The sequence below is a fragment of the Rattus norvegicus genome, chromosome 2 (genome assembly GCF_036323735.1).
Source record: "Rattus norvegicus strain BN/NHsdMcwi chromosome 2, GRCr8, whole genome shotgun sequence".
NCBI lineage: Eukaryota > Metazoa > Chordata > Mammalia > Rodentia > Muridae > Rattus > Rattus norvegicus.
In genome coordinates, this window is record NC_086020.1 from 169,644,946 (window position 1) to 169,662,115 (window position 17,170).

The window sequence follows — 17,170 nt, forward strand, 5'->3', positions numbered from 1 at the left end:
TATAGACGATGTGGAAACTGAAGCTATATGCACCCAACAATATTTTTACACTCACCATGTTCCATTGAGAGAATAGCCATTACTCTTGCTAACACAGCCATAGACACTCTACAACCCATATCTAATATTCTCATGACCTTTCCCCAAATTCACTCTTCCTTCTGCACCCTCTATCCTATTTAGTGCTTGTGTCATCTATCAACTAACTGGACGGGTAGCCTTCTGTTCACCTTTCTCCTCATACCCCTTGACCCATATCTTACTATACTCTTTGAGTGATGAACCTGGATGTGATGGCCTTCTGTCCTTCTATCATTTGAGTGCAGGCCCATGGAGAAGTACATCCACTCCCTTAGTCTGCCCATTGCAGCTCTCTGTTGTTACCTCAGCCAACACCAATGGCAGCAGGACTTCCCTCAAGAACCAGTTTAATGATACCTTAATAACAGTGTTTCTGTTGCCTATTCTTTTCCCCAACCTCACACATTTGCCATGCTTCCTGAAAATGTAGTCTCTACTCACTCCACAGACTGCTCCCTCTGTTCCTACAGTCAACATGGTTTATCAACTGCTTATTTTGTGGTGAGCAGGTGACAGGTTGGAAAAGAGGAAGTTTAGTAGCTATAAGAGATTTTCAGTGAACCAAAGAGATATACAAACAAACAACAAAAAAAGTGCTTCCAGACAGAGGAGGTACAGTCTTATACAGATAACAGCTAGCAGATGACATTGGCCAAGGGGACACTGTTCTCTAAGGGGTATAGACAAGGACTAGAAACAAAGTAAGTTTATATAGGAAAGAAATTTGAGTGTGGAGTGGAGAGGGAAAATGTGAGAAATGGGTCATTAAAGCAAGATTTGGCAATATTTCAGATTGGGTGGTTTATAGCTTTTTGACATATCAGAACAATCAAATTGTGAAATTCTGCAAGTAAATGCTTTACATGCAAAGAGGTTTTGCTTAGTAGCACGGTTCTTGTTAGAGCTCTCTTAATGTAACAAAGTGTGGAAGAAGACGAGGGGAAAGTTTTGACTTCAGATTGTGGTTATAGGAGTTTGGGTCCATGGTCTTTACTGCTTTTGCACCTGTGATGAGGCCACATCACAGAAGGAATGATGTTACTCACCTTCTGGCAGTGCAGAAGTCAGTGGGACAGGGGACACTGGAACTCTCAATCTGTCAAGGGTGCTACTTCTGTGACCTAACTTCCTTCCACTGGAGCCTTTTATCTGAAACTGCACCAAGATGACGAGCATGACACTTATCTACAAGTGTCTACAAGACAGGCATCTGAGGGAGACAGTCAGGTCTAAAAGATAGCATGCCCCAAACTCCTGACACATTGTAAGCCAGAAGGATCCTCAATAAATATATACTGTGCATAGGAAGATGTCAATGTAGTTGGAATTTTCTTTAACCAATTTTGACCCTTTTATTGTTATTTCTTTATATTAAACATCATTCATAGTTTTGAATATTAAACATGTTAATTATCTATGTGCAGTGACTATCTAATTAGTATATAGTATATCGCATATCACATATCGTGTATCATATATAGACAGTGAGTGAATTCTTTCCGCTGAGGTCATTTCATGGATCTCTTCTCTTTCATCTGTTAGTTTCTGTTCTGTTTCTTTGTTAGTATTAAAGTGCCACATGCATGTCATCCCAGTAGTAGCTCAGGAAGAGTGCTACCTAGGACTGGGGACAGGCTGGCTAAGAGTGAGACCAATCAAACAAAAACAAAACCAGAACTTAAGTAAGAGGAACTTTCAAAAATGCAGAGTGCAGTCGGAGAATGGGTACAGCTCACTGCTGCAGCATTTGCCCTGGTTTCTGCTCCCGGTTCTGAAAACAAATTATAGAAGTCGAAACATCAGAATTAATGGATAGCTTGCAAACAAAGTTATAAAATGCCATTAAATATAAGTTAAGAAAAATCACAAGTGGTGTCAATTTCACTTTATTAAATTAAAGTGCACTGTAGACAAGTGGTAAAAATAATTTATTGTAGATTCTTTTCCACAATTAACATGTAACATTTATACATACAATGATGTGCTGATATGAAATACTAAATGAAAGACAAACATTTTTACAGAAAAGCAGTTTCATTCTATTTTATAAAGATAGATATCAATAACTTATCGGAGACATTTAAAGAATGATAGGCCAAATATTCCAGCAGGAAGGCAGTCCATTCAGAATTAAAATGGCTTTATGAATATTCTGAATATGATACCTTGGGTAAGTTGACATTCTTCTGAGCTAATAAAGAAACTCAAGCCTGGAGTTAGGCCAAGCGGGCTCTAATAGCAATGTCCTAGCTATGTATTCCTGGCCTTGCTCTTGGACATATTTTAACCACTAACACTTGCGTAAGCAAACGTAAACATTCAGTGTGAAGCAATTCAGTCCCCATCACAACCACAATGGTCAAGAACACTCAATATCAAGGGCTTCAGTACAAATTAGGGCAACATGGATGTTAGAGAAGCTGTAATAGGGCATGAAATTTGAATGAGCAACCAATGTAATAACAGAAATATGTATCCTAGAGTTCCAGAAGGGAACTGACGTACTTCAAAATAGTCACTCTTTTTTCCTAATACAGCATATTAGTTCTTACTTCAGAAGTCTAGAAATAAATTGCCTTTTTTTCTAAAACTTAGATTCACTTGTTTATAAAATGGTTTCTAGCAGGACATGCACCAACATGATATAAACTTTGTTTTATGTTATAGTCATTTAAATATACACATACATACATACACATATACACAGAGCATAAAACAAATCTACCAAGCCATGGCATATATACGCATGGCCAGACACTATTAAGTCTCATTTCATCAGATTTAACAAACTTAAACTAGAGGGTGCCTACCGCTTTTAGATTGTCAGTCTCGGTAACGCTTGTAGCAGAATTTAAGAAACATGAAGCTCAAATCATTCACCTCAAAAACCAAACCTTAGAAGATATACTGAGACTTTAAAAGTAATCAAAAGGCAGGGCTAACACCAAATAAACCGTACTGTGAGATCTGTGTATCTAGGAGAAAGACTTGGGTCACTAAAACAGGAAGTAGAAATTGTTATCCACAGGGAAGGCGTGCTCCTGGCTTGACGCACATTAGGCTGTCACCAGAGCCCAGCTGACAGTTCTTTTTGCCCCACAAAGGCTGCCATTCAGTTTTCATCCTGGTTTGTTTCCTTAAACGGATAGAAAACATATTATTAATATTAACCATCAGTCTTAGTGAAACCTACAATGTGCCCCAAACAATTTCCCTGTCTCTGACAATAGAATTTGCATTTATATATAGCGTTCCTATAAACCATCTTCACCCCATGTTGAAAAGAAATTATTCTTAGGGTCTTCTGACTAAGAAAACTGACACCAGACAATTTGGTCCTTCTGAAGGGCACCCATGAACACGCAAATCACAAGCAAATTATTTAGCAGAGTAAAGACAACTAAAAAAGTTTACTTATTTTAAAGTGGCCATTTTGTTCCCTCTAACATTCTTACAGTCTAGGAGAACAGTTTTAGGGAATGTATAAACACAGGGAAAGATATGTGTTCAAGCTATCTCACACCCTCTGAGGAGTACATGCATCACAGAGGGAACAAACAGAACTTGGGCGTTTAATTTGACCTCTGATGAAGAGGCCAGGCATGGCTTGCATAGTGCAGTCCTCATGTGGGTTGTGGCTGGAGTGGAATCTCAGCGCTCAGGAGCCTACATCTTCCCTAAGGAATTGTTTGGATTCTGAAAAATGAAAATCAGGCATCTCTTCAGGAGAAACTCAGAAGAGACCAGGTCATCGAGAGTCCCTCAAACATTCCACAGGAGTTTCTGCAGTCCTTAGGAGAATAATCAGCTTCCTGACTGATAAAACTGCCAGGCAACATGGCCGTCATGTAGACTTACTGAGATCTCAGAGGGAGCAGCAGGAGAATGCAGCACTTGAACTGCGTTTGCGCTGAACTGTGAGGAAGGAGAGCTCATCTGTCCTCTACCCAAGCCTTCCTATTCCATCACAAAACTCAAGCTGGGACCTTACAGCATCTTCTAAAGCAGAGCTCATTCTAACTCTTTCATCAATGCTACAGTGCTATACCATTTTACTAAGAGTTCCTTTCTGCAAGCAAGAACTCTTTGCATTTCTGGTGCTCATGCTTGAACTCCCCACTAGCATTCTTCTCAGGAAAAAGCAATGCTCTGATGGGCCATACCTCTGTGCCTGTGTTTTTCCTGGATAGAAACCAGACTTGCATTGGCTCCTTCTTGCCCTTCATGGACACAGGACCTCTGTGCTCCAAGTGGAACTGTGGATCCGAGTTTTCTGGGGACATGAGACACCTAAAAGTCATGAGATGGAATAGAGAGGGAACCAGATGAAGGTTGTGTAGAGAATAAAGACAGCCCAGTCCCAACACTGCAGTTTGCATAGAGAATTAAGACAGCCCGGTTCCAACACTGCAGCTGTAGTTTGAGGCAGTTAGGACTTTTAGTAATGGTGCTTTATCAGAAGCCTTCAGGGAGAGACGGAACGGTTTAGGGTGGAAAGAGCAGCACACTCTTCTCCAATGAAAAATAATTTCAATAGCAGAGGGGAGACTTGGAGGTAGCAGTAGTTTAAAGACAGCAAAAGCACACACTTCACCCACATGGCACCCTGCAAACTGCATGCCTTTCCCCTCCGCACCTGTATGTATATTCGGAAACGTTTATCTTCCCCTTTTCTCCTGTGGTTTCTGTCCTGCTTGTGAGGTTGACAGTATTTCCGAAGAGACAATACCGTGGCATCCGCTGTCCAATCACACCTGTCACCACCTCCCCAGTGTGGATCCCGATGGTTATCTGTGGAAAGCAAAGTTTTGCTTCAATAGCCTTGATGGCTAACAAACGTGTTTCACAGACTCTCTCAAACACCGTCACACAATATCTCTCTGTGAAGAGAAATAATCCTGAAGGTGAAAATGACATTGATAAGGAGTGGGCAACTTCCAGGACGAAATAACAAAACAGAAACAGTGGGAGATCTCCTCATCCCCAGCATGCTCGGTCCACAGAACCAATGGACCAGTTCATTTCCCATGTCTATGGAAGAGTAAAACGCAATCAGCTCTTTGCATTCAAAATGCCCCTCTTTGTACATGTTAACCCTTGCCTCAGAGGGAATATGAAGCAGTTATCAGCCAAGCTCTACTATTAGTGCCATTTATTTATTTATTTATTTATTTATTTATTTCCATTTATTTCCTCACCTGAACAGATTCGCCATCTACTTGAACTTGACCAGCAATTTCCATCATGTCTAAAGCCAGGTGGCAAATGGACCGTGCATGGTGGATACAAGGTTCTGGCAAACCACTCACTGTCATATACTTGTCACCAACTGTTTCCACCTAAGGTGATACAAACATTCACACATTCGATGGTTGACATAAAGCAAGGGTTTATCACCACCACCACCACCACCACAACCACCACCACCACCACCACCACCATCATCATCAAACCCCTAACAGCGTGAGCTCTAGCAGGTTGCAACCTTCTAATTATTTGGAATAATTTTGCAGGCAGCTTGGGTCTTGATCATTTCATCTGAGATCGCCTTATAACTCAGTAGAATACTAATGTGTACATGCAGATATATGTAAAAAAGTGCTCTTACATAGGCATGTCCAAGTGTGTGCATGTGTGTGGGTACTGTGCTTTCCTAAACAATATAGAGGCTACAGGTTGACAGAAGAGTGCTCGCTCGCTCGCTCTCTCTCTCCCTCTTATTTGTACTTTTCTTTTTGCATGCGTGCGTGTGTGTGTGATCTTATTTTTGAGGCAGGGTCTTTTACAGAACCTAGAGCTTACTGTACTGGCTGGCCCCAAGCCCTCAGCATCCATCTGTCTCCATCTCCCCCAGCACCAAGGTTGCAGAAGTGCATGGCCACCCTGGCTTTTCCAGACTAGAGTCCTCCTGCTTGCAAGGGCCTCAGTAAAATATTCCATTATTTCTTTTCCTCCTGAAGCAGCAGTTCAATAACACAGGAGCTGTTGACTGGAGTTCATCGACTTACTCCTGGCTTCCATCCTTTTTGTAACTGTTCACTAAATTATATTTTTAACTTTTAAATGCAATGGCTTATTTTTGTGTATGTTGTCCAGGTACATGTCTCCGTGAGCAAGAAAATGAAGACTAGAGAATGACCTTGGGTATCATTCCTCAGATGCCACCCACCTTCTATTTCAAAATAAGCAAAGTAGGTTAAGACCATATTCTGTTATGATGTGCTCACCAAGTGTAGCGCTGTGCCTCGGAAAAGAACCACAAAATAAATAGTTCTTATGAAGTTATATTACCCCAGGAGCCTAGAGACAGTCAGTAACATTCTTGCCTTTATAAAGCAATATTCCACTGACTTCATTCTTCCAATATTATATTTGTTTCTACTTAAAACAAAGGGCAGAGATGTCTTGTAAATGTTTATCTTCAAGTCGATGGTATCTAAAGTAAACCTGAGGCCCAAGACCCTTCTCAAGGTCCACAGCTTCTTCACAGTGCAAAGCATTTATGTATTTTAGGAAAAAAAATCTCTTTGCCTGAGTACAAAAATGAATGCTGTGTTTATACGAAATATAATAAACCATCTGCACAGACTCGTTAACCTAAGTGCAAAGAAACTGCCGGATGCTTCGTGTCAGCCAGAGCTTGCTCCATGAAACGTCATCGCGGTCGCAGCGAAGAGTTTCCTAAGTGGTAACTACTTCATATTGAAGTTTATACCATGGACTAGTTCTGCCCTCAGGCTTGCTCAGGACAGCTTCCTTTTGCAGTGAGCAACGTACAGACTCATGGTTAGTCAGGGAGCTGGGAAAGACTATGGCTTGCCCAGCACAAAGTGAAACATCTGTGTCATCTCCAAATCCCAGTGCACATCTGTAAAGAGGGCACAGAAACAATGGAAAAGCTGGTGATGTGGAGGAAGGCCCTCAAGTTTTGCCTTCTAGGAATGACATGTCTGTTGTATTCGGGATCATAGAGCAGCTTCAGGTGCCTTCCCAGGGCGTACACAAGGCTTGAGCAAGTTGTCTGTACTTCAGGGGTTAGCCCCTACCCATGCTTGTGCAGCAGCCCTGGCTCAAACCAATGAATCATAAAACAAAAACCAGGAACTAGGACATGAAAGTGAAAGGGGCACTTGTCAGGAAGAGTGAGGTGGGAGGGAGGTAAGAGAAGACTCCTGTGAATAAGATCAAATGCATTAACCACGTGTATAAGTTATCAAGCCATACATTTCTTTACAATGAGGAAGTTACTTAAGCCAGTGGCCTGCAGTGAGTCTTAACACACTAGCGAAACAGCTATAATCTAAGTGCAGTGGCCAGGGGCTTCTGCAGAGGAGTCTTGGAAGCCCAGACCTGTACTGCACTACAGCAGGCTCCCATGATGACTTGCCTTGTAAACAAATGGGTTTTTCCGTGAATCAGTCAGTGTGTCGAATCTGGTGTAGAGGTCGTTGAGTAGATTGACAATCTTCATGGCCCCTTCTCCAGATGCATGCTTGCTACAGAAAGCGTTGAAGCCCACAATGCCACTGAAGAGGATGGTCACATTGTCGTATCTTTTGGCCGGCACTGGACGCTTGTGTCTCAGCTCATTGGCAACAGATGGAGGGAGAACAGAATATAGCAATCTATGGGGATTAGGAGAAAGCTCTGTAAGATGCTGGTGAACCTTTACCCTTCCAGCTGGGCCTCTTTACTGCAGCAATGCCATTGTGGTAGTTTTTAATGAGGCATCCTTTAAAACCAGTATCAATTATTAGCTACATACAAAACAGGGAAACATACTAATCATTTGCCTGTTATATTCATAGATATTCCCCATTCATGAATCTTTTCAAACCAACTCAAAATAAGCCAAACAAATTAATAGGTGGGAAAAATGCAGGGCCATCAATAAGACCTCACAGTTTTCACTTGTAGCACTGGCTTCTTACCCTGTTCTTATGACAGCGACAGGCTTGACATTGTTGGTGTGAGCATCTAAAATGTTGCACCACTAGTGTAATAAGAGAAATGTGTTTATGTTACAGGGATAAGATTTATCTCAAATATTGCAAAGCCACAGCAGACAAAGTAGATTTGCTTCCTGGTCTTATTTATCCTTCTATCCTTCCTGGAAGAAACTGATAAAAGCGATGAAAGCGGTCCAGATGACCAGACATTTTATTTCTCTAGGCAATGCCACTACCACGGCTTTGGGAATTGAGCTGGAGAGACTGTGGCCAACACACAGTAGGAGAGGAGCTGGTAGATTTAGAAGGAAAGCAAAAACCTCTGGGCTCAGAGCCTGGAGAAACAAGAGGAATGGAGGTCTTCTTATCTCTTCATCCTTTTAGCCAAAGGGCAAAGTTCAAATATGAAAAACAGGCCTGAGCTGTCTATTTCCTCTTTAGAGTAGTAGAATTTTGTCAGTGATTAATTTTCTACTTTATTTTTATTGTATATTTTATGTATTTACATTGCAAATGTTATCCCCTTTCCCTGTTCTCCCCTCCCATGTCCCCTCCCCCTGCTTCTATGAAGGCGCTCGTACTCCCCCCCTACCCACTCCCACCTCAACACCCTGGCATCCCCTACACTGGGGAAAGGAGCCTTCACAGGACCAAGGTTTTCTCCTCCTATTGATGCCAGATAATTCCGTCTTCTGCTACATATGTGGCTAGAGCCATGGGTCCCTCCGTGTGTACTCTTCCGTTGGTGGTTTAGTCCCTGAGAGCTCTAAGGGGGTTGGTTGGTTGATATTGTTGTTCTTCCTAAGGAATTGCAAACCCCTTCAGCTCCTTCAGTCCTTTCTCTAACTCCTCCATTGGGGACCCCTGCTCAGTCTGATGTTAGCTGTGAGCATCCACATCTGTATCAGTAGGGCTCTCGCAGAGCCTCTCAGGAGACATCCAGGCACTTCTTGGCATCCACAATAGTGACTGGGTTTGGTGGCTACATATGAAATGGATCCCCAGGTGGAGCAGTCTCAGAAGATGAAAAAAATCTCCCATGCTCATGGATTGGCAGGATTAATATAGTCAGTGATTAATTTTAGCTTGTAAAGAGGAATCATTTCACGTAACATTGAAGTTGGATCTTAATATTGAATATGAGCAGTACAACAGCTTAGTTTGAAATACAACTAGATGGTTGATAATGAAATTGTCCTAAAATGAAGTCTTTACTATAAGATTAAACCCTGATCCATAAATCTAAACATCAGTTGTGAAAGTTAAAGAAGCAGAACATCCATAAATAATGCAAATCGTTTTTGAAAATCCTTTCTATCTTGGGCAAACCAAAAACAAAGGGGCCTGTGATGGATCCTGATTTTCTAGTGCAGAAGTCAAGCTCTAGTGACAGTCATATCAACTCTGAAGGCTGGACAGCAGACTGGTGAGAGAAGTGGGCACCAAGCTAACAGCTCAGTAGTACCATGAATCAACAGCATGTTTACTACGGAATGCAGAAGATATGGACACTTTCATAATTTAAAGTCTACATCTTTGTAGTACTTGATATATGTTTACTCTTGGTATATCCTGAGACATCCCCCAAAGGCCGATGCGTTTAAAGCCTTAGTCCCCAGGCTGCGGTTCCATTGCAGATTGGTGGAAACTTTAAGAGGTAAGACCAGTGGGAGCAAATTAGCTCAGCTGGGAACACCCTTGACTGACACACAGATCACGCCTTTACCTTTAGCATCCCAGCCAGCATGACATGAGCAGACTACTTTGGCCTGCATCCCTCCTGTGATGTCTGAGCTCATCACAGCCTAAGGCAGTAACTACTATGAGAAGACTGAACCAAATAGTGTCCAGGGACCTGAGAAGTCCCAGACTCTTCCCGTGAGAGATTGAACTGTAGCATTATACAAGTGGTAAAAAATTGTGAATAAAAGCCAGCCTCTTTGGTCATCCCAGTCTTACGTGTCTGTCTTTTTCTTCTCATCCTCCAAAGCCCTCAGTGTGAGCTGCAGCCTGTCTGTGAGGATTTCCAGCTCTTGTGTCAGTTTGTACTCCTCCCGGAACTGTTCTCCCAAAAGGACCAGGTCTCGTGTAGCATCATGGAGAGGGATGTCACTCAGGTACAGGCCTCTTCTTGTTAGGTCATCCAAGTTCATCACACTGTCACAAAGAGCTTGCGTTAACATTACCATTTCTGTCTACATGGTAGGGTCAGCTCTAGACACAGTAAGAGGCCTGAGGTAGCTTTCTCTTTCTCCACCTTCACTGTTCAGATCAGGTTGAGGAAACAAGGAAAAGCCAACCTAACTTGGCTTTGCTTTTAGTGTATCTAAAACCCTACTGGCAAGCAGCAAGCTTGAAATATATTTGTTAAGTTGTACTTTCGAAGGCATCTACCTTCAATGAAAGATAATTCAGAAAGCTGCCCCACAAAAATTGCCTTAGACATTAATGCAAGACTAGTGTATTTTGAAAACTTACCTTGTTCTTCCTTATCATAAAAACCAGTAGAAAAAGTTATCTCCATGCATGTGTCAGGAGTAATGATGTTTCTGTTGAGAAACCACTTTGATTTGCCTTATGGCTTTAAGAACCTTATCATTGCAACACCACTGTATGCAATGATTGGTTTCCTGAGGTTTAGTGAACCTCGTCAGCATGTATTTTAAAGACTCCTTGTTTAGAGACTTTACGTTGTTCTTTCTTTGGGCTTTCATTTCTCCCTCCAGTCTTTCTTCCTTTGGTTGACTTTTCTCCTTTTTAAAATGTGCTATCTTACCAGAGCTTCCAGGGACTAAGCCTCTACCTAAAGACTATACATGGACTGACCCTGGACTCTGACCTCATAGGTAGCAATGAATATCCTAGTAAGAGCACCAGTGGAAGGGGAAGCCCTGGGTCCTGCTAAGACTGAACCCCCAGTGAACTAGATTGTTGGGGGGAGGGCGGCAATGGGGGGAGGATGGGGAGGGGAACACCCATAAAGAACGGGAGGGGGAGGGATTAGGGGGATGTTTGCCCCGAAACCAGGAAAGGGAATAACACTCGAAATGTAAATAAGAAATACTCAAGTTAATAAAAAAAATAAAATAAAATGTGCTATCTTACCTCGCTGAATTCTATGAATCTCTGTAACCTAAACCTTATCCTTTCTATACATTTATTATAATAATCTTGATCGATTCACTAAAATTCTGGTAAGGAAACAGTTCAGTTAAAATTTACTAATTAAACATTTAAAAATATTGGCTTGAATCAATACTTAAAGTGTCAAATTATTTCTAGTTATTCAAGATAGCATTTTTAAAATGACAAATATGGACTATAACTTTACTATGGAATTTTGGATTAAGAAAAGGTCTCAATGAACCTGTTCTCAATAGAAATTTTGATGTCAAAGCAAAGAGTCCCATGTGCAAGTACAGAATACCCAAGGGTGCTATTGACAAAAATAGCTAACCATTTTATTAAAGTGAGTATATATAGTTTAAAGACCTCTTGCAAAAACAAACCCATCTGAGAAGGTGATAGATCACTTGCCAAATGACACAAATGGAGCCAAACAAGATCTACTCATGAGCAAAGACAAAAATGAAATAACCTCAAAATTGAAATGAATATTTTAGTGCTGGGTGTAATATACCCTTTTGATCAGGGAGACCGGAGTGCCCCTTAAGACAACACAGACTCTTGTTTCTCTTCTTAGCTGCATGCTACATCTAGTTGCTAAAACCCTGCTGCTGAAGATACCATGCATCTCGGCTCTCAGGTGCAGAGAAATCAAGCTGGACTGAGCTAACAGCTTTCTTCTTGCTGGGTAGCTTTCCTAGTTCTAGAAGGTATTGTAAGGGCAGCCAGGGGAGAAAAGGCATCGATAGTCAGATCTGGCTGTGAACTCTAGATCTACAATATTAATCTGCAATGCAAGACGTGCCCACTTATGAAGCAGTTACACAAATGTAAAGGGAGTAGCCAACTGCTCTCTGGATTCGCAGCCCACTCTACAAGAGGAACACATAAAGTATTTATAAATGTCACTCACAGCTTTAACCAAAGACCTCCTCAGAAAAGGTGGTGACTTCAGAGGCTCATAGCTCCTCTGAAGATGGTGAGGAGTGACAGTTGATGTTCAGGCCTACAGAGAATATCTATCCCATCCCTGAGAAGGCTCAGAAACATCCTGAAAGGTGGCAGAAAGAATGTAAGAACTGGAAAAATGTAGTACCTGAAGAAAGGCTGTGAAATACTGTGTTCTTGGCATGCCACGGCTCAGGTAGCCATGGCCTCACAGCAGCTGTGGCTGCCTGCAGTGGGACTGACTGTACAAGACAGAGCCTCACTAGTCAATCATGGACTGGGGAGTTTCAGATCCTTACCTCTCCCTGATGAACCACCCCTGCTACTGATAGCTTCTGTGGGAGAGGCAGCCACTGTCTTTGTTTGGGTACCCACTGAGGAGCCCCCCCGGGCCCTAGTGAATAGCTCCATGGATGAATAGACAACAAAGATGATCTTCATTAAACTCAGTGAGTCTCAAAAGAACCCAAGTTAAAAAAAAAATAACAACACTGTGAATGTAGAAAGAAACTTGTAAGGAAAAGGGGGAGGAAATAGAGGTGGGAGGGAGATTAAAGGGGCGATTACAGTAATCAGAGGAAATGAATACTAGGAAAAGATCATTTGTACTGAGATAGAAAACTGAATGAAATGATAAGGAGATTCTTCTTCTCGACGTTCTTTTTGGGGCCCCTCATGTGTCTGTTGTTAGAATGTTTGCCCCGCATGTAAGAAAGCCCCGTATTCACCCTCAAAATTATAACTGGCTGTGGTGGCTCACACTGGTTATAGAAGCCAGGAGACCCAACTTCAACTACTATGCAACTCTATATATTTAGTTTGAGGCCGGCCTGGGCTACATGACTTTCTGTCTCTTATTAATTTTGCTAAGTTTAAAATATTCACCTTTGAGTTATTCTATAAGCAAAACCTCTTCCATCCAAATAGATTTCATGGTGATTGGTAAATATATCACTTATAAGACCTTGAATATAAACACTCCCTAAAAGAATGCCGTCGGCTGCCGCTGCAGAGAGCCCCTGGGCAGCACCCCACGAGCGAACTTGAGCCTCGGGACCACAGGTAAGACCAAATTTTCTGCTGCAAGAAAGCTGCCTGGTGAGCTTGGGACACACGGAAGCAGAATTTCTCTAGAACCGGGCACGTTCTGGGTTTACCGGAAGTCCCACACCCGCGGATCCCGGCCCGCAGCAGCTCTCTGCTCCCAGACCCGGTGAGAGAGAGACCCAACCGCCTGGTCAGGTGGGCACTCCTTAGGCTGCAGAGCGGAAGAGACCACAAACACTGCTCACCCCTGCCCACATCCCTGGCCCAAGAGGAAACTGTATAAGGCCTCTGGGCTCCCGTGGGGGAGGGCCCAGGAGCGGCAGGACCCCTGCCAGAGACACCTCCGGACCCTGAAGGAAACAGACCGGATAAACAGTTCTCTGCACCCAAATCCCGTGGGAGGGAGAGCTAAACCTTCAGAGAGGCAGACAGGCCTGGGAAACCAGAAGAGACTGCTCCCTGCACACACATCTCGGACGCCAGAGGAAAAAGCCAAAGACCATCTGGAACCCTGGTGCACTGAAGCTCCCGGAAGGGGCGGCACAGGTCTTCCTGGTTGCTGCCGCTGCAGAGAGCCCCTGGACAGCACCCCACGAGCAAACCTGAGCCTCGGGACCACAGGTAAGACCAACTTTTCTGCTGCAAGAAAGCTGCCTGGTGAACTCAAGACACAGGCCCACAGGAACAGCTGAAGACCTGTAGAGAGGAAAAACTACACGCCCGAAAGCAGAACACTCTGTCCCCATAACTGACTGAAAGAGAGGAAAACAGGTCTACAGCACTCCTGACACACAGGCTTATAGGACAGTCTAGCCACTGTCAGAAATAGCAAAACAAAGTAACACTAGAGATAATCTGATGGCAAGAGGCAAGCGCAGGAACCCAAGCAACAGAAACCAAGACTACATGCCATCATCGGAGCCCAATTCTCCCACCAAAACAAACATGGAATATCCAAACACACCAGAAAAGCAAGATCTAGTTTCAAAATCATATTTGATCATGATGCTGGAGGACTTCAAGAAAGACCTGAACACACTTAGGGAAGCACAGGAAAACATTAATAAACAAGTAAAAGCCTACAGAGAGGAATCGCAAAAATCCCTGAAAGAATTCCAGGAAAACACAATCAAACAGTTGAAGGAATTAAAAATGGAAATAGAAGCAATCAAGAAAGAACACATGGAAACAACCCTGGATATAGAAAACCAAAAGAAGAGACAAGGAGCTGTAGATACAAGCTTCACCAACAGAATACAAGAGATGGAAGAGAGAATCTCAGGAGCAGAAGATTCCATAGAAATCATTGACTCAACTGTCAAAGATAATGTAAAGCGGAAAAAGCTACTGGTCCAAAACATACAGGAAATCCAGGACTCAATGAGAAGATCAAACCTAAGGATAATAGGTATAGAAGAGAGTGAAGACTCCCAGCTCAAAGGACCAGTAAATATCTTCAACAAAATCATAGAAGAAAACTTCCCTAACCTAAAAAAAGAGATACCCATAGACATACAAGAAGCCTACAGAACTCCAAATAGATTGGACCAGAAAAGAAACACCTCCCGTCACATAATTGTCAAAACACCAAACGCACAAAATAAAGAAAGAATATTAAAAGCAGTAAGGGAAAAAGGTCAAGTAACATATAAAGGGAGACCTATCAGAATCACACCAGACTTCTCGCCAGAAACTATGAAGGCCAGAAGATCCTGGACTGATGTTATACAGACCCTAAGAGAACACAAATGCCAGGCCAGATTACTGTATCCAGCAAAACTCTCAATTAACATTGATGGAGAAACCAAGATATTCCATGACAAAACCAAATTTACACAATATCTTTCTACAAATCCAGCACTACAAAGGATAATAAATGGTAAAGCCCAATATAAGGAGGCAAGCTATACCCTAGAAGAAGCAAGAAACTAATCGTCTTGGCAACAAAACAAAGAGAATGAAAGCACACAAACATAACCTCACATCCAAATATGAATATAACGGGAAGCAATAATCACTATTCCTTAATATCTCTCAATATCAATGGCCTCAACTCCCCAATAAAAAGACATAAATTAACAAACTGGATACGCAACGAGGACCCTGCATTCTGCTGCCTACAGGAAACACACCTCAGAGACAAAGACAGACACTACCTCAGAGTGAAAGGCTGGAAAACAACTTTCCAAGCAAATGGTCAGAAGAAGCAAGCTGGAGTAGCCATTCTAATATCAAATAAAATCAATTTCCAACTAAAAGTCATCAAAAAAGATAAGGAAGGACACTTCATATTCATCAAAGGAAAAATCAACCAAGATGAACTCTCAATCCTAAATATCTATGCCCCAAATAAAAGGGCACCTACATACGTAAAAGAAACCTTACTAAAGCTCAAAACACACATTGCACCTCACACAATAATAGTGGGAGATTTCAACACCCCACTCTCATCAATGGACAGATCATGGAAACAGAAATTAAACAGTGATATAGACAGACTAAGAGAAGTCATGAGCCAAATGGACTTAACGGATATTTATAGAGCATTCTATCCTAAAGCAAAAGGATATACCTTCTTCTCAGCTCCTCATGGTACTTTCTCCAAAATTGACCATATAATTGGTCAAAAAACGGGCCTCAACAGGTACAGAAAGATAGAAATAATCCCATGCGTGCTATCGGACCACCACGGCCTAAAACTGGTCTTCAATAACAATAAGGGAAGAATGCCCACATATACGTGGAAATTGAACAATGCTCTACTCAATGATAACCTGGTCAAGGAAGAAATAAAGAAAGAAATTAAAAACTTTTTAGGATTTAATGAAAATGAAGATACAACATACTCAAACTTATGGGATACAATGAAAGCTGTGCTAAGAGGAAAACTCATAGCGCTGAGTGCCTGCAGAAAGAAACAGGAAAGAGCATATGTCAGCAGCTTGACAGCACACCTAAAAGCTCTAGAACAAAAAGAAGCAAATACACCCAGGAGGAGTAGAAGGCAGGAAATAATCAAACTCAGAGCTGAAATCAACCAAGTAGAAACAAAAAGGACCATAGAAAGAATCAACAGAACCAAAAGTTGGTTCTTTGAGAAAATCAACAAGATAGATAAACCCTTAGCCAGACTAACGAGAGGACACAGAGAGTGTGTCCAAATTAACAAAATCAGAAATGAAAAGGGAGACATAACTACAGATTCGGAGGAAATTCAAAAAATCATCAGATCTTACTATAAAAACCTATATTCAACAAAACTTGGAAATCTACAGGAAATGGACAATTTCCTAGACAGATACCAGGTATCGAAGTTAAATCAGGAACAGATAAACCAGTTAAACAACCCCATAACTCCTAAGGAAATAGAAGCAGTCATTAAAGGTCTCCCAACCAAAAAGAGCCCAGGTCCAGACGGGTTTAGTGCAGAATTCTATCAAACCTTCATAGAAGACCTTATACCAATATTATCCAAACTATTCCACAAAATTGAAACAGATGGAGCACTACCGAATTCCTTCTACGAAGCCACAATTACTCTTATACCTAAACCACACAAAGACACAACAAAGAAAGAGAACTTCAGACCAATTTCCCTTATGAATATCGACGCAAAAATACTCAATAAAATTCTGGCAAACCGAATTCAAGAGCACATCAAAACAATCATCCACCATGATCAAGTAGGCTTCATCCCAGGCATGCAGGGATGGTTTAATATACGGAAAACCATCAACGTGATCCATTATATAAACAAACTGAAAGAACAGAACCACATGATCATTTCATTAGATGCTGAGAAAGCATTTGACAAAATTCAACACCCCTTCATGATAAAAGTCCTGGAAAGAATAGGAATTCAAGGCCCATACCTAAACATAGTAAAAGCCATATACAGCAAACCAGTTGCTAACATTAAACTAAATGGAGAGAAACTTGAAGCAATCCCACTAAAATCAGGGACTAGACAAGGCTGCCCACTCTCTCCCTACTTATTCAATATAGTTCTTGAAGTTCTA

General features: G+C 41.9%; 1 protein-coding gene across 2 annotated transcripts in view; it reads right to left on the minus strand.

Annotated features, from left to right (window-relative positions):
- Positions 1 to 1,951: 1,951 nt before the first annotated feature.
- Gucy1b1 (guanylate cyclase 1 soluble subunit beta 1) overlaps positions 1,952 to 17,170 on the minus strand; it is a 50,164-nt gene continuing 34,945 nt past the window's right edge. For both annotated transcript variants that reach the window (NM_012769.2, XM_039101764.2), the window contains 6 exons: positions 9,990 to 10,187; positions 7,469 to 7,706; positions 5,280 to 5,420; positions 4,718 to 4,872; positions 4,245 to 4,371; positions 1,952 to 3,217 (listed from right to left, as the gene is read on the minus strand). In NM_012769.2, the coding sequence (NP_036901.2) occupies positions 3,194 to 3,217; positions 4,245 to 4,371; positions 4,718 to 4,872; positions 5,280 to 5,420; positions 7,469 to 7,706; positions 9,990 to 10,187 (883 nt within the window). In that variant the 3' untranslated portion in view covers positions 1,952 to 3,193. The remainder of the gene's footprint in view (positions 3,218 to 4,244; positions 4,372 to 4,717; positions 4,873 to 5,279; positions 5,421 to 7,468; positions 7,707 to 9,989; positions 10,188 to 17,170) is intronic.